At 35.0% G+C, this 24,649-nt stretch overlaps 4 protein-coding genes and 1 non-coding gene across 14 annotated transcripts; 4 read left to right on the forward strand and 1 right to left on the reverse strand.

Moving 5' to 3' along the window:
- The first annotated feature begins 400 nt into the window (after window positions 1-400).
- On the forward strand, window positions 401-12,135 carry LOC136411141 (lysosomal phospholipase A and acyltransferase-like). 4 transcript variants are annotated; one of them, XM_066393598.1, is made up of 5 exons: window positions 401-1,271; window positions 1,320-1,491; window positions 1,542-1,664; window positions 2,230-2,622; window positions 10,631-10,767. In XM_066393598.1, the coding sequence occupies exons 1-4, from the start codon at window positions 581-583 to the stop codon at window positions 2,609-2,611; spliced, it is 1,368 nt and encodes a 455-aa protein (XP_066249695.1). In that variant the 5' UTR covers window positions 401-580; the 3' UTR covers window positions 2,612-2,622; window positions 10,631-10,767. The 4 variants fall into 4 exon arrangements, with proteins under 4 accessions (XP_066249695.1, XP_066249696.1, XP_066249694.1 ...); XM_066393599.1 differs by lacking the exons at window positions 401-1,271; window positions 1,320-1,491; window positions 1,542-1,664; window positions 2,230-2,622 and adding an exon at window positions 7,986-8,028 and having other exon boundaries at window positions 10,631-12,133; XM_066393597.1 differs by lacking the exons at window positions 401-1,271; window positions 1,320-1,491; window positions 1,542-1,664; window positions 2,230-2,622 and adding an exon at window positions 8,361-8,579 and having other exon boundaries at window positions 10,631-12,135.
- On the reverse strand, window positions 3,108-9,489 carry LOC136411142 (TBC1 domain family member 20). Of its 2 annotated transcripts, none has more exons than XM_066393602.1 (8): window positions 9,209-9,489; window positions 9,033-9,152; window positions 8,737-8,981; window positions 5,054-5,247; window positions 4,824-5,002; window positions 4,624-4,771; window positions 4,213-4,422; window positions 3,108-3,342 (listed from the first exon to the last, which is right to left on the reverse strand). In XM_066393602.1, exons 1-8 carry the CDS (start codon window positions 9,345-9,347, stop codon window positions 3,312-3,314), a joined length of 1,266 nt encoding a protein of 421 aa, XP_066249699.1. In that variant the 5' UTR covers window positions 9,348-9,489; the 3' UTR covers window positions 3,108-3,311. The 2 variants fall into 2 exon arrangements, with proteins under 2 accessions (XP_066249699.1, XP_066249700.1); XM_066393603.1 differs by having other exon boundaries at window positions 3,108-4,158; window positions 9,209-9,488.
- Window positions 12,136-12,392: 257 nt separating the features above from the next.
- Eogt (EGF-domain O-GlcNAc transferase) lies at window positions 12,393-14,496 on the forward strand. 2 transcript variants are annotated; one of them, XM_066393294.1, is made up of 4 exons: window positions 12,393-13,289; window positions 13,348-13,951; window positions 14,007-14,109; window positions 14,159-14,496. In XM_066393294.1, exons 1-4 carry the CDS (start codon window positions 12,608-12,610, stop codon window positions 14,321-14,323), a joined length of 1,554 nt encoding a protein of 517 aa, XP_066249391.1. In that variant the 5' UTR covers window positions 12,393-12,607; the 3' UTR covers window positions 14,324-14,496. The 2 variants fall into 2 exon arrangements, with proteins under 2 accessions (XP_066249391.1, XP_066249390.1); XM_066393293.1 differs by having other exon boundaries at window positions 12,394-13,289; window positions 13,345-13,951.
- Window positions 14,497-15,296: 800 nt separating this feature from the next.
- On the forward strand, window positions 15,297-22,717 carry LOC136410734 (inter-alpha-trypsin inhibitor heavy chain H4-like). Of its 5 annotated transcripts, XM_066393029.1 has the most exons (15): window positions 15,297-15,598; window positions 15,652-16,092; window positions 16,148-16,411; window positions 17,212-17,317; window positions 17,671-17,927; window positions 17,985-18,158; window positions 18,251-18,735; window positions 18,904-19,022; window positions 19,109-19,174; window positions 19,235-19,303; window positions 19,531-19,593; window positions 21,356-21,430; window positions 22,141-22,284; window positions 22,346-22,514; window positions 22,572-22,717. In XM_066393029.1, the coding sequence occupies exons 1-15, from the start codon at window positions 15,461-15,463 to the stop codon at window positions 22,615-22,617; spliced, it is 2,616 nt and encodes an 871-aa protein (XP_066249126.1). In that variant the 5' UTR covers window positions 15,297-15,460; the 3' UTR covers window positions 22,618-22,717. The 5 variants fall into 5 exon arrangements, with proteins under 5 accessions (XP_066249126.1, XP_066249128.1, XP_066249127.1 ...); XM_066393031.1 differs by lacking the exon at window positions 21,356-21,430 and having other exon boundaries at window positions 15,298-15,598; XM_066393030.1 differs by lacking the exon at window positions 19,531-19,593 and having other exon boundaries at window positions 15,298-15,598.
- TRNAS-GCU (transfer RNA serine (anticodon GCU)) lies at window positions 17,032-17,113 on the forward strand. The gene has a single exon. It is a non-coding gene; the product is annotated as a tRNA-Ser (tRNA).
- Window positions 22,718-24,649: the final 1,932 nt, after the last annotated feature.

Genomic DNA, 24,649 nt, shown 5'->3' on the forward strand with positions numbered 1-24,649 from the left:
TAATTCAATTGGACAGTACGATCTTAACTAGTAACTAACACACACGTGAATTTCCTTGAATTTGCCTAAGTCAATAACAATGAATTTGACGAATATAATATGCTTAGTAAACTTTATATGCTTCCTGGATGTGTTATTTCCACTTTGTGGAATGCGCTATAGGAATAGATATTTAAATTTTATTCACCATATCATCAGGATTCTCAGCTGTAGTAAGTTCGTCATAAGAGAAACGTTTACGACTAATTTCGCGGTGGTACCACTAGATTTTGCGATTTAAATATTTCTTTAGAAGGTTCACGAACCCATTTATTATTTAGGGTAATAATATTTGCTATTTAAATTTATTTGTCACATTCAAGGACACTACAAGTGATTTTTATCTTGAATTATTGACAACACCGCAAGGCGACGTAGTTGGACGTCATCGATCTTTGTAACCTCAAATTTCTCAATCAACAAAAATTTACCAAACAATACATTTTTATTTGTTCTTGTTTATCTGACTGTGGAATGTTTATAATCGTCTGGAATTCTGGTCGCTGACCAGTCTCACGTTTATTGTTTTCAGATCACTAGCATGGACTCCTTGAAACTCTTCAAAGTTTGTTGTCTTATTCTGTGTTTTGTCAGTCGCGGAAGCCTCACTTTGCACCCCGTGGTGTTCATTCCTGGGGACGGAGGTAACCAACTGGAGGCCAAGCTAAACAAGTCCGATGTAGTGCACTATATTTGTGAAAAAACCTCCAATGGCTATTTCAACATCTGGCTCAATATGGAACTGTTAGTTCCTCTTGTAATTGATTGTTGGATAGACAACATTCGTTTGAGCTATGACAATGTTACAAGAACTACAAGAAATCCCCCAGGGGTTGATATCAGAGTGCCTGGATTCGGAGGTAGTGAAACTGTTGAATGGATCGATCCCAGCCATGCAGCCACAGGAGCCTATTTCAAAGACATTGGGAATTTGCTGGTGAGCATGGGTTATACAAGGAATGTCAGCATTAGAGGGGCTCCATACGACTTCCGCAGGGGTCCTAATGAAAATAAAGACTACTTCATTCAATTGAAACAACTTATTGAAGACACATACAATCAAAACAATCAAACCTCAGTAATGTTGATAGTGCACTCAATGGGAGGGCCTATGTCCTTGCATTTTCTCAATCAGCAGGAGCAGGCCTGGAAAAACAAATACATTAAGAGATTGGTTGCTTTGAGTGGGGCTTGGGGTGGATCAATGAAAGCCATGAAAGTTTTTGCCATGGGTATGTTTATGGTTTGTTTAAAGTAGTGTATCAAAATGTTGTAAATAGGGGATGATTTGGGGTCTTATATTCTTCGGCCTAGTATTATGAGGGCAGAACAAATGTCACAACCAAGTACTGCATGGCTACTGCCTTCACCCTTATTTTGGAAGCCTGATGAGATATTAGTTGAAACTGAGAAAAAGAACTTTACTTTGAGCAATTTGGAAGAATTTTTCAAGTAGGTTTTGAGTATTTTATAGGGTGTGAATGAAAATGTGGTAATTTTAGGGGTCTTGCCTTTATGGATGGTTGGGAGATGCATAAGGATATGGAACCCTATCAGCTCAATTTTAAGCCCCCAGGTGTGGAAGTTCACTGTTTATATGGCACTGGTGTGGATACAGTGGAAAGGTAAAAATAACTACAAGAATCTTCTTCAAGAATTAATTTTTGTCAAGCACATTGCATCATGGAGAGTGCTCAGTTTTTTTACTTAGAATTTTTTTTTAAAGATATTAATGATTTAAAATATAGCAAAAAAATGGTTTTTTAACAGAGAATGTTATGATTCAGTTCAATGCATTTTTACATGATTTTTGCCACTTTGTTTTAAAATGGTTTGAATTGGGAAAATACTTTGAAAAATATAATTGATCAAATTGTTCATTCAAACAGGGAGAAGCCAATCAACATCATAATAAATGCATTTGAACATTATCACGTCAGAGATATAATTAATTAGTGAATCTTTTTGGACTTTGCCCTATCAGAACACCACTTCTTATCAGGACTTAATCAGAACTGGCAGATGTCCGGCTGCAAAATTAAGTCACTGACCTGATTTCTGTTTATAGGCTGATAGAAAAATTTCTGAGTATATTTTGAGATTTAAACAGGAAAAGTATGATCAGTAAATAAATAACCCATATAAAATCTTGTTTGAAAATTCTGGCAATAGCCTAAACTCCTTTTTCAGACTCTACTACAAACCTGGAACCTGGTTGGATGGTACCCCCACTCTAATAAACGGTGACGGGGATGGTACCGTGAACATCCGTTCCTTGGAAGGCTGCCGCCAATGGCAAACTTTGCAGAAACAAAAAATATTCTACCAATCCTTCCCTAAAGTGGATCATCTGGCCATATTGCACAGTAATCTCACGTTGCAATATGTGAGTGGCTTAGTGCATTCAGATGAGCCCAGTGCAAAAGTATATATAGTGAAGTCTAACAAGCCTGACATGCTTTGGATTAAAAAATTTATGCTACATCAAAAGGAAAGCTCAGAAAATGAGATAACAAATTTCTCATTTGGGAACGAGCCTTTGGGACCAGTTTTGTATGTTAATGACGTCTGAAGATGGAAAAGGTAGGTTTAATTATTGAAATTTGATAATAATACGGTTGATGACTAGTAGTAAAATTTCTTGTCCTCCTATAACATTTAAGTATGTGAATTTCTGGTGCAATAAGTTTGAACATTACAGAAAATTTACAGTGTCTGAGCTTTCTTCAAAATGTGATTTTGTGTGATATTTTAATCTCTTTATTATATTTCCGATAATATGTTAGAAATGGGGAACATAAAGAAATAGGAGGTGTGTTCTTTAATTATCAAATTTTCTGAATTGAGAAAGCTTTCTATCCCATTTTTAGCATATTAGGAGTTTATCATCCACTGTTATACGCCAAAAATCAGTTATTTGTATTTATTTGATCCCAGAGAAATTTTATATGTAATTTACTAATGCATTGAAAATTATTAATTAACTTTAAGAGAATGCATGATTTTTTTTATTCATAGACATGCTGGGAAATTTCTTGCATGGTTTCCCTAATCAATAAAACGTGCAGTTATAAACAATCAATTATATATTTTTTTAAACTTAGTCACTACCATATCATTGCACTCATTACAAAAAGAATGAATATAACATTTTTTTTGGTATGCAGTAATTTAGAGACACCTTCAGATCACTGAGCTACAACAATTATTTATACGGAATAGTAATAACGCTTAAGGCCTTAATCGTCCCAGTAAACAGGCCTCTATCCTAATCAATCGCCACTATTTCTAGAGTCTTTCAGCCTACACGTAAAACAAAAAAAATTAACACATCAATAAATGCATTTTGATTATTAAAAACTACACTTAAATTCTAGGAAAGTTGATAAAGCAATATAATCACATATTTGACGAACATTCACGGTACACGGAAGGAAAAATGACGCTCACCTTTACTGTAAAGAGGGCGAAAATAACAAAATAATGACTTTTACTTCTAGGACGGCCACCTTGCTTCAATTTAGGGAATTTATTGTACAATCGAAGCCCTGCACTAGTCAGCGTCAAGTACTATAATTTAAATGCCTTTGTTTTGTTATGTCTTTGCGCAACATGTCAAACCAACACCAATAGCATTTTGGCAGCCATAGTACCACATTATGAGTGCGCACTTTTCAGATGATCGAATTCGCTATTAGCCAGCTGTGAGGGTGATGTGCATTACTAGCTTTCTAATGTTTCCATTTTGCTTATAAAAGGTCGGTTTATTTTTTGAATTTAAACTAGGAAATGGCTGTTCTTAATTATTGAATACAAAATGGCCGCCTATAGGTCTTTATGTCCGACAGATTTTGTCGCATACTCTTCAATCGATGAGCAGTGAAAATTTCACATATTTTATCACAACACAACTTAGTATTTACTCTCAACTTAAATCTTCAAATAAATAATTAAACACAAATAGAGAGATACCGTTTGAGATATAAAAATAGGCTCTTTTGTATAACATTGCACATACTTTATAGCCCACTTCGCATCTAAAAGCTGCTATAAAACCTCTTACGTATCATATCCCTCACCGATCCCGAAGACATCACCCTATGTCATGTATTAAAAATACTAGAAACATACATTGCGAGTTTAGATTAAGGGCATGGAAATTGTGAAACTTACCTCAAAAATGGCAGTCGCCCCTCGCCGCCATATTTAATGTAGTAGAGATACCCGATGAGGACTGTGGCCGTGGCAAACACTAGCCCCAGTCCGCCGCGTCTGCCAAAGCCTAACCACCCAGGTATTCGGTTGTTAATACGCAGCCACAGACTTGTGTTCCCTCTCAGATTGTTGCGCACTCGCTGTTCGTTCTTCTTCCTTTCCGCCGTTCTTAAAATTAAACGTTCGCACTCAAGAAAATATAGGGAAAATCGAGTGCAACATTTAGAAGCTATTTACAAAGTTTTGCGTGAGCGATACCTGCGAGGAACTACGGAAGCTATTATTACTAGATAAAAACCAAGCGAGAACACCTTCTTCACTACACCAAACACCTTTCTCAACACGAAAAGCAAGCTAAACTCTACGTACTCTCTGTCCACGCGTTTCTTCACCAATTTTTCCAGTTTTTCAGGGGGATAATCTTTGTAGTGCTTCATAGCGTTGATCAAAATGGATTCGAAGTCTAGATTATCGGGAATTTGGGACAAGAGGCAGTGGATACTTGCCATATCACAGCCTAATAAAATCCTTTATTAAAATTAAAAATATAACAAAAAATATAAAGGTACCTTCAGCAAAAATTTCATTTCTCCTCCATATAACCAAAGCGGTGGCTACGTACAAGGGCATTAAGGGCGGTGTTGCCAAAAAGTAATCGTACAACCGTACCACATCTTTGTATTGGTTCAAAGAGTGCCCAAACCATGTTAGGTACCATGGAAGAGCGAACATGGTGCCCACGCTTGCACTGTATTCAATAAATGTTATATATTTCTAGCTGATTTCAAAGGAAGCTTACCTGTCCATAAAATTGTGCAGATCTCTGTCGACGTTATAGAGCAAAGCATAGATGTAGTTTAATCGATAGTCAGTTTTTTCCATTGTGGGTTCCATGCATTCGCGAAGGTTTTCAGTGCTGAGTTTTTCCATTATCCTGAATGCTACTGCCTCGCCTACCACCAAGAGGAATGTTATGGCAACGTCATGGTAACCCTAAGGATTCGACAAATGTATATGAGAATAAAAAATAAATGCAGAATAAAAGAAATACTGTATAATCATTTTCGCAATATCAGGTTTTACGAGACGAATTAGTTTATGGCCGTGCAAATAAATGTGATGAGCTGAATAAAACTTCATTATGTATGCATTACCTACAACGTTTTATGTCCGATTTAATGTTAATTTGTTAATAATTTAACTTTTAAGTCAAAATTAAATTCGAATACACCCCTAAGAAATACTTATCCGAATATCTCCGAAATACTTCTATCATTAATTGAAAGTTTTACATACAGAAAAACACGTATGATACCTCCTTTCCTACACTATAATTATAAATTCAACTGTTTACTGTATTAATCTCATAATCAAACAAATTTATGGCCACTAAACAGTATTACAAGGAGTCCTTTACAATCAAATCGGACGTAAATCCGCCAACAATAATTTATATTGAAGAATGGACAACAACTACCAATAACGCGTAAAAATAAACATGATATGCAATACGTTTCCTACATCCGCACAAGGTTGAGAAATCATTTTAATTATTTATTTCCAGCCAAATGACATTAAGGTATTAGTAAAAATTAAAATTTATTCGCGCAATAACATCGATTGAAGTTTTTTGCTGATTCGCAAACATTTTAACTACAAATCGTGTGATAATTTAATCCAATATCATTATTATCTAATCATCTACTTATAGATAGAGTAGTAATGTGGCAGATCATTTAATATGAGCATTATATACCACAAACATTTTTAAGCTAAAGTAAAAGCACTGAGTAGATAGGTACAGTAATGGACAAAAGTATATAGACAAATAAATTTTGGGAAAAATTCTTATTTCCAGAGATTTTTTTAAAAGATGGTTATTTATAAAGTTGCCTGGCAATGGGTGCGTGTTGAGACAGAAACCCCAATTTTCAAACATTTCAATTAAAAAGAATAAGTTTTATTTAATCAATTTTGGTTGGACAAAATTATATAGACAAATCAGAAATTTCTAAAATAAAAGGTTATCATGAATTAATATATTAACAAAATATTATTTTTTATGAAATTCTATTCTAATACTTAGTGGAGTACCCATTATTGTCAATTACTGCTTGGCATCGCCTAGGCATGGACTCTAAAAGCTTGTTGATGTAATCCAGATCGATTTTCTTCCATGTTTCTTCCAATTGATTATAGAGTTCATCTTTATTGGAGCAGTGTTTGGTTTCAACTAGTCTTTTGAGATGTTCCCACATATTTTCAATCGGATTTAAATCCGGTGACTGCGATGGCCACTGTAAAATGCGATTTTTTTCATCTAACAGGTATTGTTTTGCCAGCCTAGAAGTGTGTTTTGGGTCATTATCTTGTTGAAAGGTGGATCGTAGGGGCATATGATCTTCCATATAAGGTAACAAGACATCTCTTAGTATATCCCTATACGTAAATCTGTCCATAATTCCTTCAATACGATGTAACGAACCCATTCCAAATCCCGAGAAACATCCCCACACCATCACAGACCCACCTCCATGTTTAACGGTGGACAACATGTACTTGGGATCCATTCTTTTGCCACATGGACGTCGCACATAATTGATCCCGTCAGTTCCATGCAGATTAAATTTCGATTCATCCGAAAAACACACTCTTTTCCAATCGTTAAAGGTCCAGTGCAGATGGTTGCGTGCAAATTCTAGTCGGGCCTTCCGGTTCTTCTTACTAAGCAATGGCTTTTTGATGGGACGACGTGCAAATAAATTAAGATCATCCAGCCTTCGTTTTATGGTCTTAGTTGAAACACTGGGAACGCCCTCAGCGGTAATCTCATTTTTAATTTGTCTTGGCGTTTTAAATGGATCTTTGGAAGAAATTGTCTTAATTAAACGAAGGGTCCTAGCTTGAAGTTTTCTAGGTCGACCAGTTCGGTGAGCAACTTCCACGGAGCCTTTTTTTTTTAAATTGACTGATAATAGCCCAAACTGTCTTCCGCTTCAAATTTAAACTTTTTGCGATGTCTACTTGTCGTAAACCACTATTATACAGCTCTATAATTTTTGTTCTGATTTCAAAAGATACTTGAGCACCGCGGGGCATTGTAGAACTTAATTTTTTGAAAAAATGAAACAATTCTAATATTGTATATTCAACAAATAAACGATATGAACTGCCAGTCTATATACTTTTGTCCAAGCAAAAAACTATATTATTTTATTAAATATTTATTGCTATGCAAAAAAATATAAACATTTTAAAAATATTATTCCTTGTAGCTACCCATATTTTTTACCAAAAAAGGAAGTTCAAATTCAATTATTTGGTACATTTTTATAAAGAATCTTATTTGTCTATATACTTTTGTCCATTACTGTATCATCTATCATGTATGCAATTCTTTGATCGATGTGGGAGTATTGAGGAATTTCACTTTGAACTTTGAAGGTGATTTTTTTTTCGATTAACGAAGCTCCAGACGCTCGATGCGCTGGTAAGTTTCAATAAGTTTTGAAGCTTTCAGTTTATCTCTTTATGACATATTATTGATACTTTAATCTTAAAACCAGTAAACGATGTCGTATACAATTTTAAGTTTATGTATCTAGTCTCCATTTATGATCAGAATAACCGTAACTGTTTGGTATTTTTTTATGTAATAAGATTTAGTGGAAAGAGCCATGTAAGGAAATGGAGGTCATTAGGTCGTTTCACGATTCATTTCACAATAACATTACTTTTCAAAAGATAATGAATTTAAGCACCGCTTCGATTCTGGTAAGAAATTTGAATTTTATTTATATATCTTATTTTATATATATATATTATTATATATAATAATTAGGTTGCAAAGTCAGATTTTTTTTAATGTTTCAAAATTTAAAGAATTGGTTGACAAAAAAAATAAGTAGGTACTCATTAATATGTACAACACTTAACTATGACATTACTACTTATAAATTCTGAATGCAAATAGTGAAAGATAAAGAAAGTTTTTGCAAAATATCTTATTTAGATGAATCAATGTAAAGTTTACTGATTCAAAAACTATCTCTTAACTAGTTGGCCAAAATGAATACAGTAAACAGACACAATGTGACTTAAAAAATATAAAAATCAAATCACAAAAAATGGGCAAATGATAGGGGAATTTAAATTTCTGACTATACCAACAAAGAACACAGTATTAGTATTTCAAACCTAGATATTAAATCAAAATGAATGCTTCTACATATTCGTTAGAACCATTTTACCATCTTGTAAATAATTTTTCATATGTCATAGAAGTAAATAAACAGAGAATTTATGATTTTTATGAAGTTAATTTGGTGAGTACCTCATTGCCATATTTCTGTATATTAAATTAGCAAAATTATTCAATAAGGTTAACTGGAAAATTGCATTATAGAGATAAAGATATTAAACTATCTTATCTATATTAAATCTAAAACTTTTTGCCTTAATAAGAAGTAAGGAGTTACTTACCTGATAGTATCTTAAATGTGGATATTTGATTATAACTCTCAATATCAAAACTGTGAGTTGATCTTGTAAGGCCACCCTTTGTTCATATGGAATGCCTGGAGGAAATCTCTTTAGCGACCTATTTACATCTAAAACTACTTGTTGATACTCTGGATGACTAGATAGCTCTTCTAGGGAAGGGATAATTTCGTTTTTGCTTGGATCTACTTCAAGCAGCAATGGCCAAACTGTATACCTCAAATCATCTAATAATAATTAATTAAATATCAATTTCTAATGAGGAACACAATGAGTACCTGCTACTAAACCAAATTTACTTATTGCTAAATCCTTCCATGTGTTTAACGTGGTATTCTCATTGTCTATAGCAGCTTTGATTTGTTTCCATTTTTCTTTCTCGGCAGGAGTCTCAGTACCTTTTATCATAATAACACAAATATGGGCCTTTGAAATTTAGTTACCTAGTACTTACTCCGTTCAAATCTCAATTCAGACCTAGTATCTTGAATATCCTCCTCAAAGCTACATTCTGAGGGCTTGCCTGAGCTGCTGTTAACCAGGTAGGTAGTCTCCTCATCCAAACTGCTAATTTCAGAATCGAAGTTCTCCATCGCCCTTCGTATAAGCGGAATTTAGGTTTCACTTTGTCATCATGTAGATTAAGAAATAATTGAGGAGACAACAAATAAAGTTGGAAAAATATTTTTAGTTTTTACACGAAAAAGATAACCTAAAACCAAATTTTTGAGGAATTGTCAGTGATAGATAACGTCAACACTTAATAAGTTTCCTCTCTTTATCATTCTCATATCGAACAATGAAAAGAACAGAGATCCAGCATGATTGCGCAGTATGAACATAAGGAATTCAAATTAAAGCTATAATTTCCGCGCGTAGCAAATGAGTTTCAAGTATAAAAATTACGAATTCTGAAGCTCCCGGTAATAACTTCAAAAAAATCGAAGACGCTATAGGCACCCGTAAGTCTCTATGTCAATACATACAACGTTTACAAACTCGGTAATCTGTTGAATATGAAGCGAATTCAAAGTTTCACAGTCCTATAGACGTTATTAAAAGCACTGTAGCTTAATAAGACTTCTCTTGTTCCTCTTCCTGTCGAGTCCGATATACAGATTCAATAATTACTATTGTACGTATAAAGTGTTATGTATGCATAAAGTGGAGGGGAGTGGGGCTTAAGAAGAACAATCTGAATAAACTGGACGTGATGAACGAAATAGCCATTTCCAGTGATGAGATTTAGCTGGATGAAAGTCTCTCGATGGTAAATTTGGCTACATGTTTCTCAAAATCTCCAATGTGAAGGTTATGATAAGTATCTTGTACCGCTTTCTTTTTGCAACCCTTTTTGGAGAAATGATGACCTTAATTCCAACTTCAGAAGCACATCGAATTTGAAAATAAACAAGAAACCTCCTTACGTAACTTGACTACAGAACTTAATGTGGCTTGGCATGTTGAAAAATCGAGCTCCTCCATCGGAGCAAATTTCGAAAATGGGATTCAAGATCAAGCTATGGAGGACGGAGTGGGATAAAGCAATTTTTCAAATTTTTTACACAGCCATGGCGCAAGCTCGGCATATGAATCGGATCGGAAATTTCCGAATACAAGCCGCACATATAATGTCAACAAAACCGAAATTGAGGTTCGGTTTTATTTTAAATGTTTAAAACTAAATGATACCCGAAGAAAATCCCATTTCCTTGAATCTTTTCAATGTCTTATGTAAAAATGTATAACGTTTACATTTGTTGTTAAGTAAGAATAATATGGAAGCTATCATTAGCAATGTAGGTATAAACATTAAGTAACAATAATACAAACAAAATTTTATCACACTAAATATTGAAATTCAAATTTGTTTCAGGGAACTAAAAATGCTAGAGATGCAACAGAAACCGTGCTCCTTATCGTGCCTTCATTCTTTTTTATGGTGATAGCAGTGTTCATCTCCTCCCTCTTGTCACCGAAACATTCCACAGTGGCCTTCGTCTTGGAATTTGTAGTCATTGTTTTACCTACAATCCTCAATGTCACCATTCTTTCAGATTATGTAACCAATATTGTTGTGATAACATGTTTCCTCCTTGGAATACATTTATTAGTTTATTTAGTATATGTGTGTTGCAAGCGTCAAAAGAACATCCACCCAGGTAAAAGGGCAGCTAATCCACGCAAAAAGGACTATATTACCAATTGTAGGGCTACCATAAACATGATTTCTGTGATAGCAATTTTAGCAGTAGATTTTGACATATTTCCTTCAAGGTATTCAAAAACACATAGAACAGGTTTCAGCCTCATGGATGTGGGAGTTGGGCTGTATGTGTTTGCCAATGCTATTGTTGCACCTGAAGTGAGAGGCAAGAGAGACTCAATTAAAAGCTCCATTAAGGGATCAATGATATTATTGATTCTTGGCATTATAAGGCTGGTTCTTACTAAGGTGACACATTATAAGGTGTCTGATAGTGAATATGGGGTGCACTGGAACTTCTTCATTACCCTTGCCTTCATCAAAATCTTCTCTTCTTGTATTTTATGTATTATCAAGGTAAAATATATATTTATTAATGCCACTGCCTTAACAATTGCACATGAGGTTTTAATTCAGTATTCATTTAAACACTGGGTTTTTGATTTAGATGATAGGAAAAGTTTCATTAATGCCAACAAAGAAGGTTTAGTGTCAATTATAGGGTATGTAGCTCTGTATCTTTATGCCCTTTATTACTCTTATATCATAAAAATTACAGGAAAAAGCGTCAGAGTTACTAACATAAAATCTTTCATGTGCACAGTACTTACACTTGTCATGACTATAATTTGCAACTATCACTTTAAAGTATCTAGACGTTTAGCCAATGCAGGCTACATATTTTGGGTGTTGTTTATAGGAATTTTTATGTTGTGGTTATTTTATTTAGCTGAAAACGGAGAGAAATACTTGTTGCAGCACAAGCTGAAGAAATTTGTGTGTAGTCCCTATCTATATGAAGCCATTAACTACAATGGCTTGATATTTTTTTTAGTGGGAAATATCCTAACTGGCGTAGTTAATTTATCATTACGCACGAAGTTTGTAGAGAAATTTGCTGCCATCATGATTTTAGTGGGATACATGTTTTTAAATTGTTCTGTGGTTTTTGTGTTGTATTTATTGAAGTGGAAACTCAATTTTTGAGCTTTTGCACTGAACTGATTGTATAAGTTAACGATGAATAGTCTATGGGTTTAGAGAATGGACCAATACTCTCTTTAAGAATGTAATTTAATAATTTATGGATTTTTTTGTACTTTTTTTGTACTTCTTTCTTATATAAACATAATAATGTGCAACTATTGTACTATATAACTACGATTTACTAATTTATTATTGCGAACTAAAATATTGTTATTTATAATAATATAGTTATGGCAATACTGAGACAATTTTTTCGTTATTAATAAACTTTTTTTGTTTAAACTTTGATTTAAGTTCTTTTTGCTACTGTACCTCAATAAATAGATGAGTTAAATTCTAGTCACTATTTTGTCCAGATTGACCATAACTTTTGATAAACTTGATTATGCAAAACAGTCACGTGATTACTCCTACTTCAATACCACAGTCACGTGATTTTTGACGTTTAAAATAAAATAACAAATAACATAACCTTATAAACGGACTGAAATTTTGCGATCGTTGAAACTCTGAAACATCTTTCATCTCTTTTACCATAAAAAGAACGCATCACAATAACTTAATGTCCTCCATGCGTGGTGCGTAGGTGGATTATTCAATACACAACACCGAAATGTTTCATTCATCAGCAAAGTGTTCGTTAAACTGAGCGTTATAATCATGGTGTTTTTGCCCTTTTTAGCATTGTATCTGCCTTATGTTTTGTCCAACAACAACTTTTCTAACATAAACTTGCCTCCGGAGCACTTGCCTTACTACTTTACTGCCTTTCCAGAGGTGGCAAACCAGTGTCGTGAAGCTCCAGAATGTTCATTTAAAAACTACACTGACACTGTGAAACATTGGGGCTATGAGCTTGGTCATAATTGGGGAGAACCTCAATATTCTACCCCAGATTGTCCTGGTGATCACAAAGGCTGGGTCAGGACCAAATTAGATCAATTGAAGACCTTTTATATACAAGGAGATTTTGGATTTGTAAAACAGCAGTTGCGAGAGATGAAAGTGTTGTGTCAGCCTGTATTCCCTGATGACAGTATTTTAGAGTGCTCTGACCATTTGCGCTACTGCAGGGGCAGAAATATTATGATCAATTTCACTAGACTTATAGAGAGAAAAGAGCCAATTAGATATAAAATGGATGTTCTGAGGGAAGGTGATATAGTGGGGCATTGTACTTTAAAAAAGGAAGAATTTGAAGTGCAGACAGATCATATAAGTGCCTTGCAGAGTTGGGGCCCTGAATTAAGGTTTTTTACTGAAATCCCCCAGAGGCCTATACAGGATGGACTTTGTGATGTTGTGATTGAAAAGCCAACATATATTATGAAGATTGATGCAAGTAAGTATGTAGTTTTTTAATTAATATAACATACACCAAAGCAGTTTATTTTTAGCAGTAAATATGTATCATCATTTCTGTGATTTTCTTAATCTGTATGCTTCCTTACATCTAAATCATCATGCTGAAACTTTTTCAACTGATGTCCATGTATTAATTTGGGAAACCTTCACTTATCATTCAACCTTTGAAGCTACATGGCAGGCTTTTACTCAACACCCATTATGGGACTTGAAAACTTTTAAAGGGGAAACCGTTTGCTTTAAAAATGTAGTTTTCCCTTTATTACCACGAATGATTTTTGGCCTCTACTACAATACCCCTATAATATATGGCTGCAAGAAAAGTGGGCTGTTTCATGCCTTTTCGAAACACATCTTACACAGACTGCAAATACCTATTTATAAGCGAGCTAATAGGAAAATTCAAGTCACATTACTTTCAAGAGATACCAAGTATCGGAGGATATTAAATGAAAAAGAGCTCTTGCAAAGTCTTAAGGATGATGAGTCTATTGAGGTAAAAAGGGTAGTGTATAACCGGGATATATCTTTCAAGGAGCAATTAGAAATTACTGCGAATAGTGATGTTTTGGTGGGGGTTCATGGGGCTGGCCTGACACACCTGCTGTTCCTCCCAGATTGGGCAGCAGTATTTGAGATGTAAGTTAATCTCAAAAGCCTTAAAAGGGTTTAACGTGTTGTAATATTATTCAAGATATAACTGTGAAGATGCCAATTGCTATGCAGACTTGTCAAGGCTTAGAGGGCTGCATTATGTGACATGGAGAGATAAAGATAAATTAAAGTCCGAGAGTGATGTAGGTTTTTCTATAAAGCGGCTATTATTTGTTAGAATACAGTTTTTAGGGTACATATGAAGGGGGTGCTCACGCAAAATTCGTCAATTACTCATTTGATAAAGAAGAGTTTAAGGAGTTGTTGAAAGAGGCTAGTGATTATGTACGAAGTCATCCTAAATTTAAAGGGTTTATTGTGAACGCTGCAAATGAACAGAGACGTGATGAACTCTGATACAACCTTCAGATTCAATGGCTTTATGTAATGACAAATAATACTCAGCACTCCACTGGTGATAATTTAAATCAGGGTAATGTTATTGATATTATTAATTTTTAATTGTCTTAATTTATTCAAGTGGCTTTAAGAAATCTGACTAATTTGTACTTAATCTTTTAATATATTTTATACAGAGTATTTTTGGTGATTTGTTTGCGGCTTCTGGTGATTTTCCTTATTAAATAAAAGCCGTCCCGAGATGCTGACTCAAAGTTTGTATCTCTTTTCCCAAATTTCCAAGCGGTAATTGATGTTTTTGTAATTATTCTTTAAATATAAATATATTCATGCTCATAACCGCGTAGTTATTGCAGTTGTAAACAAACGTTATTTACGTCTTTATTGGTAATTATTTTATCTCAATTATTTTTAAGCCGAGGGGATAACCCGGAGGTCAGTGCAAACGTGCTTAGTACGAGAGTAGAGGTTTGATAATGAACAAGGTATAGGACGCTGCGCCTCTTGTGGTATCTCCACCCTCTTCTAAGAAGAGGGATTTGTTTGCTTTTAAGGTGGCAAAGTCAGATAAAATGAAGAACAACAGCCGCTTCGGCTCGATATTTCAAGCATTTGTATTTCACCGGAGCTGGAGCTAAACTGAAACCAACGTGCATCGTTTTTCGAATTTTAATAGTTTTTGTATGTAACAATACAAGGTAAGTCGGTTAATAACCCGTTTGGGTTCTATTTAGCAGAACAAGACTATTGTGCTTCTGATTCATAAGGTTATTATTGGTATTTTCCATTTTTATGACGTCAGTATGAATCCCCGAAGAAAAAATAATAATTGCAATGTAATAAAAATTGGAAACAAACAAACGTAATAATACGTAAGTAAGGTGGCCCAACAAGAGAAATCGGTTTCCACTATTCCAATGAAAACCATCGGAACCCATCAAGATAAAGCGGTTTAGTTAACGAGGATCCGGCTATCTGCAAAGGCCAAAGGACACGCCATCACAATCATTTTGCCTCGCTATTATATAAGCTAGAATTGTACTTGTTGTGACCATTACTTCGCCGGCGATTTGTCTGTGTAGTGGCCGCCGTGACCTCCAAAACTAACTTATAGTTTCGGATTAAACTGCAGACATGAAGACGTGGTTCCTGCTCCTAATCGGGACTTTTTTGATAGTCGCGTGTAACATCAAAGTGGCCTTCGGCAAATCCTTCGTCGTCTCCTCCGAAAGCCCTTTGGAACAAAATGAGAAAAGTAACGATTCAACTTCGGTGAGTATAAACTTTTGCAGTTTTGGGTCGTGTAATCACCGAAATCGAATCAGGACTCGTTATTGCCGAAAATTTACCAAATGACTGTGGAAACCAACGTTTCTAACCGTTTCGCCAAAACTCTGATTACCAGCAAGGTCAGCAATTTGAATAGTAAGGCCCAGGAGGCCACCTTCTCAGTGGTCACCCCTGACAAAGCCTTCATTTCCGGGTTTGTGATGAGAATTGACGGGAAAAATTACGAGGCCTATGTACAGGAAAAAGAGCATGCTAAGCAGACTTACGATACGGCTGTTGCCCAAGGAAAATCTGCAGGACACGTCGCAGTTAGCGCTCGAGACTCCAACAGATTTACTGTATCGGTAAATATAGAACCTGCAAGCAAAGCCACGTTTTACCTTACGTATGAGGAGCTTCTCGAGCGTAAAGATGAAAAATATGAGATTGTTTTAAACATTCATCCAGGACAACCAGTTAAGGATCTTTCGGTCAAGGTAAATTTTCTCTACTAATTAATGTTTCGCTTACTAAAAGCGATTTGCATTAAAGGTGAACATCATCGAATCTCGTCCTCTCAAATTCGTGAGAACGACAGCTTTGCGATCTGGAAATGAGGTCCTGAAAAATGACCCTAAGCTGGACCCCGAGGCTGACATTAAAACTATCAACGACACATCTTCTGTCGTAACTTTCAATCCTGATATTGCAAAGCAAAAAGTGCTTGCGTCCAGCCTCGGAGGAAAGGAGGAGGATGGGGTCAGTGGACAGTTTGTGGTGCAATATGATGTAGAGAGGGACCCTCAAGGAGGAGAGGTAAGAGTGTTAATTGTAGTTACATTCAATTTTTCATTAAAAATCGCGAGAAGATACAATTGAAGCCGCATAATAACTGTGCCTAATCTAGGATTTGCGGGCATGTGACAATGTTGCCAAATTATTGATAGCGCAATTTCTATGTGAGTTCAGTTTATATTAATGGGTTTTCTATTGATTCCAATCTTTTGTTGCATTCTTGTGTAAATGCACTCCCTTAACTCCACTTGAAGAGTTTCTTTAATAAAAATTCTCTTGACAATTGATGGATACATCCTGATGTAAAATTGACTTAATTTTTACTTCGTTTCGAACTTCTTTTTAAGCGCACCTACTTAAATTTAGTGAAAATTTAAAAATAGACCTCCTTTCACAGTAATCTTTTTGACTATTGTTGGCAAATGCTTCTGGATATCAATAAGCAGTTGAGCATGGAGTATTAGCGTTTTATTGTATTGTCTCATAGCGTTTTACATTTTAATTCTTCCTGCAAATAAGCAATCTTTATTAAATGACAATAAGGTTTTTTTCCGAAGTTTTAAATCAATTTGGCAGCGTTGTGCGCGTATGTCGATAAATAGTTGCAGTAGGTCTTCAAGTTCAACCGAATTCGGATCAAGGACGAGGTGGCCGAGTGGTTAAGGCGTTGGACTGCTAATCCAATGGGCTCTGCCCGCGTGGGTTCGAATCCCATCCTCGTCGCACCTTTTTTTTTTTTAAATATAAAATCAATTAATCGTTACTCAAAAAATAATACATATAATATTTTTACTTAATTAAATATAAATTTGTTTAAAAAGGTTCTGATAGAAAGCGGTTATTTCGTTCACTTCTTCGCCCCCTCAGATCTTCCAGCGTTAAAGAAACAAGTGATTTTCGTCTTGGATACCAGTGGCAGTATGTACGGTAAGTTTACGTTAAATTTTTACTAATATAGACGGTAAGAATTGTGACTATTGGTGTTTTTTGTGAGACGCTCTCAGATGGCTTCGCTTCGTTTACCAAAAAAGCGAAGAAACAAGTTAGAACTTTAGGCCTTAAAAATGGTAAAAACTCTCACTATCGAGATTTATGGTAATTTATTTATTATTTTAATTCTAACCCTGAAATTCTGTTCATTAGACCCTCAAAATTCCTCTCTGATTTTATTTCAACCAATTTACATCAGTCACAGATTTGTTCGTTGTTATTTTTTTGCGCCTTTCACGTATGTATATTTTGTTCATCATGCATCTCAAGTCTCTCCTTCACCAACGTAGGCATAAGGATCACCCAACTGAAAGAAGCCATGGACAGCATTCTCGCCGAACTGAAACCAGAAGATGTTTTCAGCATCGTGGACTTCAATTCCCGAGTGCACGTGTGGAATATCCCGGAAAGAGCCGTGTCTTACAATAGGGGAGACGATCCGTTTTTGTATTATCACAAATCTGGGACTGAAGCACCTAAAACTAAAGAGCAAGTTCTCCCTCCATCCTTCCCAGCCTCTGCTGAGAATATCGAGAGTGCCAAACAGGTACGCGATTTGATTTAGGGTTGTCTGTTTCGAGATTAATATTGTTGGGTTTTGAAGATCATAAAGGAATTCCACGCCAATGGAGGCACTGACATCGAATCAGCATTGGAGGTGGGTTTGAAAATTGTGGCCTCCACGGCTGATCCGAAGTCACATCAGCCCATCCTTATTTTTCTCACCGATGGGGAACCCACCGTTGGGGAAATTGACGCTGAGAAAATCACTAAAAAGGTAACAATTAAAACGCAATAATTCGAATTAGAATGTAAATAGTTAGAGTTGTTTTAAAGGTGTGATGCTTGCTTTAAGCTCGATATTTGCAGATTACCGAACTGAACAGCCGGAAAGTCCCCATCTTCTCTTTATCCTTCGGAGATGGAGCCGATAGGCAATTCCTCCAGAAAATCTCTCTTAAGAATCAAGGATTTGCCCGACACATATACGAAGCAGCAGACTCCTATCTGCAGCTACAGAACTTCTACAAGGAAATCTCTTCACCGTTGCTCTCCAATGTCACCTTCAAGTACATCGACAAAGTTTACAACGTTACAAAACGTCATTTTCCCATCCTCTTTCATGGTGGGGAGCTCTATATCACGGGAAGATTGGATGAAGCAGCTTTGTCTGACACTAAATATAGTCCCACAGTTGAAGCCTGGGGCGTCAACGGTCCCATTGAGCTCACCCCAAAAGTTTACCAAGCCGCTGGTAGTCTCGAAAGATTATGGGCGTATTTGACAGTTAAGCAACTTTTAGAACAGCGCGAAGTGGCTGAAGATAAAACAGGGCCGACCCAGGAAGCTTTGAAGTAAGTCCCAAGAAACATAGAAAATGGCAACCATGCACCGTTCTTTTGTTTCAAAATCATTATGGCTTCAAGCAGTTTGACGTCACCTGTTAATATGCAATAGTGTTGTCACGTTGTGCAAGCTTTCTTCTGGTTTTAAGAAGAATCTTTTTTTTTTGGTTTTTATAGATTAGCCCTGAAATACTCTTTCGTTACCGATGTGAGTTCACTGGTGGTAGTTAAACCAAATGCAACATCAGCCGTAAATACAGAGGATGCTTCCAAGTTACCTGAGAATACGTATGCCGGTAAGATTTCTGAGATTTATTTTTTTAGGAACGTGTTATGTTTTTTTCGTATATTGTTGTAAATTCGATTTTTGCCTTTTATGTAGGATTTGGTTCTGCAGTACCCCTCGTTTCGCGGGGTTATTCAGGGGCATCTCATTACGCCAAAACAGGTAGTTATAGTAAGTGTTTACCTTTTTTTTTTGGTACGGTAATTTTGCAATTTTCAATAGGTAAAAAACCTGTAGTTCTTTCATCCAGCGTGAACTCAATGGTTGTGTCGTATCATTCTGGATTTTCTAGTAAGTGCTTTCAGGGTTGATAACATTATAATTTGGTGGTAAACGAGTTTCAGATTTTAATCTTCACCGCAGTTCCAAGTAATTTTAAAAAAACGTCTTTTTTGCTTGTTTTTAAATTCAATTCTGTTATGTGCATATTTTCATGTTTGCAAATTTAGTTGCACTATAGTATGTATTCACCTTTTTTCTTTTTGGTGGTAGTAATTTTGCAGTTTTAAATGGTGTAGGGTCTATGTTTGCTTCATCCAACTCCTATGGGTATGCTGGGTCTCTTAAATCTGGACTTTTTCGTAAGTACTTTAAGGGCTGAAAACGTTATAAAGGGAGGCCCACTGAAAACTTTTCACCGAAGTTGCTTATGATGTATAAAAACACGAAAAAGCTCGAGCCCGCCAATTTTAATTTCAAGGAGGTCATATTTCTTTGGTATAATCATGTTCTCAGGTTTAATCTCCAAACGGGGGCGACTTTCACCCAAAAAATTTTAAGTGGAAAAGGTTATTATGTTATGCATGATTTTAAAGGGCTTTAATTGCCTTTTCAATACCACCTTATTTTTTTACTTTGGATAATTAGTGCTTGACAAATTAAGGTTTAAAAGCAATGATATCTTAAGAATGTAATGAAAGTGATACGGAATGTTTTTAGTAAATAAGTGGAAAAATGCATATCGAATTTTAACTAGTCCGGTGCTTTATTTACTTTTCCAAACACTATCGTTTCGTTTTAAAATGATTTGCACTGTTAAAGGAAAAGTACAAATTATTTCGCTCTTTTTTCGAAATAATCATTGTGCCATAAGGGCTGCATATTTATTTAATGAACAACATCGTAATAAACATGTGTTCCATACTTTCGTGCCCAGTCTGGACACAAAATTTCGAGAAACTGGATCTGTAGAAAATTTAAAGAAAGTCGTTCAAAATCCATTAACAATGGAAGCAGTTGAAATAGCTATTTTAGGACACGTCATGATGGAACTTAGTCTAAGCATCAGAATATTATCAGATGTATCAGGCATTTGCCTTACAACCATCCAGAGGGTATTAAAGTCACATAAATTTTACTCTTATAAAATTAAATTATTCCAGAAACTAAACGAAGATGATAACGATTGATGCTTGGAATTTTGTGAGGACATTAGTCAACGAACTATTAACAAACAAGAACATGTTTATAACATATGTTTTTTTGATGAGCATTCCTTCCCCCCCTAGATAGTGAAGTTAACCACCACAACTACCGAGATTGATTATCCAACATTCCAAGATAAAGTTCACACCTAACATCCAGAAATTAGTTTTTCTGTTCGGCTGGAAATTCTTAGAGATCATATCGTTGGCCCAATCTTTTATTCTTTTTACTTGGACATATGAACGGAGAAATCTATTAGCATTTATTAGAAAATACCATTGACTCAGCATTAACACAATAATTGAGCAAAATAATCGTTACCGTGCCGAAGACATTATTTTTCAACAAGATGCGGCTGCTCCGCACTACGCAGCTCCTGTAAGGTAGTTTTGAGACGAAACATTTCCTCAAAAATAAATTAGGGGAAAAGGACCTATTGAATAGCCTGCACAATCTCCTGATTTGCCTTTGCTGGATTTTTTTATAGGGCCACTTAAAGTAAAAAATATATGTCACACAACCTGAATCACTAATAATGTCTACTATTGTATGGAGGATAGTGGCAGTCATTTTCAACATCTAATAAATTGAAATAATTGGTAAGTGAAATCAATAGTATCACTTTTAAACCTTACTCTCTAAAAAACTGATCATTCAAAATTAAAAAATAAGGTGGCATTGAAAACGCAATTGAAAGCCTTTTAAAATTACATGTAACATGATATCTTTTTCCGTATTAGATTGTTAAGGTGAAAGTCACTGCCGCCAAGACAGAAAACTTCGGTAAGCCACCCTGTAGTGTGGGGTTAAGCGAATTTATAATTTCAACCTTCATTTCGGTTCCAAGTAACTTTGAAAAATGTCGTTTATGGTTTTTTTCAATTAAATTCTATTATGTGAATATCTTCACGTTTGCAGAGCTGGGTTCACCTTATCCAGTTTTCTCTAGTGAAGACTCAGACGTACTAGATGATCTACAAGAAGGAGCAAAAGGTAATTTTTCAACGTAATTTGGAACAATTAAGGGCGAATTTTGATTTAAAAAAATTTAACCACGTAAATCTTAAAGTTGTAAGATCGGTTAAGTTCAAAAACGGTTTAGTAACGGGCGATCACTAAAAAAAGCTCGCACTAAGCGGCCTTTGGAAGTTTTCAGAAAAATGTCGATCATTTTAATCGGCCGATTTTCAATTTAATGGAGTGATGGGTTTTTGCCCATGGACGGCCTGGTCTTTCTCGAGATCTGTTGCGCTTAGGTATACGACGTGGTACATGAAACGCACTTAGAATTTTGCGTAGAATTCAAAAATAAAATAAAAAATAGGTGTTTCCGTTTGAAAAAACAAAGTTGGTGGTTGTACCTGATTTTTGGACTACTCTGTATACGTGAATTTACCATCAACAAAACCGCAAGAAAAAATAAAAATTGACGTGTCCGAAGATTTTGACCGTACATGTTCGACGTTTTAGTTATATGGATTGTTCCGTCCAAAACTTCCACACTGTATATACATATACGTATATTTCTGAACTCTGAGAAATTTAACAGACCATGTAACTGACCGTTTATGCTTTAAATGTTGGACCACTCGTGTACATAATAGATTGTCTATTAATTGTTCTGAAAATTTGGGCGTTGATGATTTGTACCCGTTTAGTAGAAGCACGTGTAATACACAAAATACCCAAAAAACAAATTTCAGTTGGAAAGCTTGATACATTTCTGTCTACTACTATTGGTACTGATGCTATTGCTTATACTGAATCGACTGCGAGACCAGTACCACCATCGATTCCATGGCTCCAACAGGTACTGACTCCAAATAGCACTCTGACTTTAGACTCAGGTAGGTTCTATAAATTATTTTTTTTAACAAGTTGTTTATACTTTATTATATTCTTTTATAGTGGTTTATTCTTTGGGAGTGGGAGAAACTATAACCGACCAGCCTGAGTGCCATAACAGTATCAATAACTCTTCAGGAAATTGTACTTTGCTGGATCAGTGTCCCCAAATTCATGCCAACCTAACAGATCTGGATACGTACAAGAAATATTTCTGCGAATTGCAGCAAAGGTACGTTTGGTTAAATATGGATAAAAATTGAGGTTTTAAATAAATATTTTTTACTAGGACGATTGCCGGAGTTTGTTGTCCATTGTCTTTGCCAGTGCCATGAACGTCGACATATTACATTATAGAATATAGTTAAAATTTGTTATATAAAATGTTATAGAAAATATATTATTATTTTGCTATATATTTGTTTTTATTTGAAATCTGCTGGTTTTTTGACAAGTGATAAAAAGTATCAAAGGTCTTTAAAATTGGAATTCAAATATCCATCTAAAGCTCCACCTGGCAAACAACTGGAACCAACCCGTTCAGGCTGGTTCCAAATAAGTGATTCATAAATCATGAACCCGTGATAAATTTTTAAAATTATTTTAAAATGCATAAATAGTATGACAACTTCTCAAATTTGTTCATTGAAAAACCAGTGGCGTACATGATAATTTTCGATTTAAAAAAAAAGTAAAAATTGAGTGCTCCGATTTCAACGAGATTTGGTTCCGCAGTAGGCGTACGATATAGCTTTGATATGCCGCGGTCAAATCTTGAATCAGACAACTTCGATTTTTTGGTCCGAAAAATATCATGGACTATACATCATGAAAATTTTTGGCCTAAAAAGTCAAGTTGCTCCGATTTGGAAAATATTTTGTACCGAAGTAGGTACTCTAAATACCTACCCGAAAACCAAATATTTTCAAAATCGGAGCAGTCAATTTTTATTAATTTTTTTTTGTGTAAAATTGTAACGAACGCCACTGTCTTCACGAAGACAAAATTTAGTCGGTAAAAAGTTCTTAGTTGAATTTTTCTGCAATAAAATTTTCATAAGGTGTACTTCATCACAAAATTTGATCTTCATAAAATTAATCATCATCACAATCAGTTAATCAATCATCAGTCAACATCACAATTTTGTATTAAAACTAACAAGTGAAAATTAAATGCTCCTCTTTCAACGAGATTTGATTGTCAAGTAGCCGTACGGTATAATATTGACTTTCCATGGTCAAAACTCAAATTGGGCACCTTCGATTTTTGGGCCAATGTAGCAATTTTTAATGAAGCACTGTAAATGCCTAAAATTTCTTTTAAAACGTCATATATTTGAGTCTGCATCTCGGAGTAAAAAAAGTCTAGGAACCAACGTAGGCTCAATCTATTACGCGGAAAAAGTGATGGTAGTTCCATTAAAAAACATTATATTTTATAATGCCCCGCGTTTTTGGGACACCCGTACAATTGCCATTAATTAATTGTGAAAATTATCTGCATTAGTCTTATATACATCCCCATAATTTTTTTATGTAATCAGAAATAAACTCATAAGAATAGGAGGTGATGTAAATTGGACACCCTGTATATGCAATTACGGTAAGTAGGACCCTGCATTTATGGTGAGATTTATATGTTTTTTTAAAGCGCCATATAGGTTTGAGGAGCCGTATTAAGTACTCCACTAGGAAGAAATCTGTATATGCTTAGATACTAATGCATTACCTGGTTTATAGGTGGCGCCACAAGTAAACAAACGACAGTATCCTGATGCCTATCATCAGATGTATTTTTAAAGTTTTCTGAGGCTTTGAAGCTGCGACAAAGACATGGAAAAGAATATTTGTCGGTATATCTGGCAGAGTTTTCGAAATTATAACTTGAAAATCATATCTGGTTAAGCGATAGATAAATTTAATAAAACACTGGTATTAAATAAAGATTTTTTTTTCATGCCTCTCTAAGTAATAAAATTCTAGAGAAGAAGTTGAGAATTCGTTCGTTTTGTTGCTGCAAAATATAGAGTTTTCTGTAACTTGTCTACAAAAATAATAAGTTAGGTGAGAACGAAGTTTATTATCTCAATTTATGGCAGAGATAATATATAATTAATGCAGAACGATCCAAAATACATGACGTAAAAATAAATACAGTGTTTGCGTTTTGAAGTTAAATATTTTTAAAATTGGAGAACCCAATTTTTATTTAATTTTCTAGCGTAAAATTCTCATGTACGTTAATGTTTTTTCAATTACCAAATTTGCGCAGTAAGTACTATTTAAGCGTTTTAAACCCAGAGCTAGAAGTCTTTCAATTTAGATTGTGAACGGATTAATAAGATTAGCACAGTTTAACAAATATAT

This window comes from Euwallacea similis, chromosome 9, assembly GCF_039881205.1.
Source record: "Euwallacea similis isolate ESF13 chromosome 9, ESF131.1, whole genome shotgun sequence".
Taxonomy (NCBI): domain Eukaryota; kingdom Metazoa; phylum Arthropoda; class Insecta; order Coleoptera; family Curculionidae; genus Euwallacea; species Euwallacea similis.

What these genes read in the sequence shown, in the direction of transcription:
- LOC136411141 (XM_066393597.1), top strand. Translation starts at nt 8,469, where the DNA reads ATGAATGCTTCTACATATTCGTTAGAACCATTTTACCATCTTGTAAAT. An exon ending in ATTTTTATGAAGTTAATTTG is followed by an intron (nt 8,580 to 10,630) that starts GTGAGTACCTCA and finishes AATTTGTTTCAG; the next exon opens with GGAACTAAAAATGCTAGAGA.
- LOC136411142 (XM_066393602.1), bottom strand. Translation starts at nt 9,347, where the DNA reads ATGGAGAACTTCGATTCTGAAATTAGCAGTTTGGATGAGGAGACTACC. An exon ending in CTGCACAATTTTATGGACAG is followed by an intron (nt 5,003 to 5,053) that starts GTAAGCTTCCTT and finishes TATTGAATACAG; the next exon opens with TGCAAGCGTGGGCACCATGT. An exon ending in AAATGAAATTTTTGCTGAAG is followed by an intron (nt 4,772 to 4,823) that starts GTACCTTTATAT and finishes GGATTTTATTAG; the next exon opens with GCTGTGATATGGCAAGTATC.
- Eogt (XM_066393293.1), top strand. Translation starts at nt 12,608, where the DNA reads ATGGTGTTTTTGCCCTTTTTAGCATTGTATCTGCCTTATGTTTTGTCC. An exon ending in TATTATGAAGATTGATGCAA is followed by an intron (nt 13,290 to 13,344) that starts GTAAGTATGTAG and finishes GTTTATTTTTAG; the next exon opens with CAGTAAATATGTATCATCAT. An exon ending in AATTAAAGTCCGAGAGTGAT is followed by an intron (nt 14,110 to 14,158) that starts GTAGGTTTTTCT and finishes TACAGTTTTTAG; the next exon opens with GGTACATATGAAGGGGGTGC.
- LOC136410734 (XM_066393029.1), top strand. Translation starts at nt 15,461, where the DNA reads ATGAAGACGTGGTTCCTGCTCCTAATCGGGACTTTTTTGATAGTCGCG. An exon ending in CTGAGAAAATCACTAAAAAG is followed by an intron (nt 18,159 to 18,250) that starts GTAACAATTAAA and finishes CGATATTTGCAG; the next exon opens with ATTACCGAACTGAACAGCCG. An exon ending in CCGACCCAGGAAGCTTTGAA is followed by an intron (nt 18,736 to 18,903) that starts GTAAGTCCCAAG and finishes TGGTTTTTATAG; the next exon opens with ATTAGCCCTGAAATACTCTT.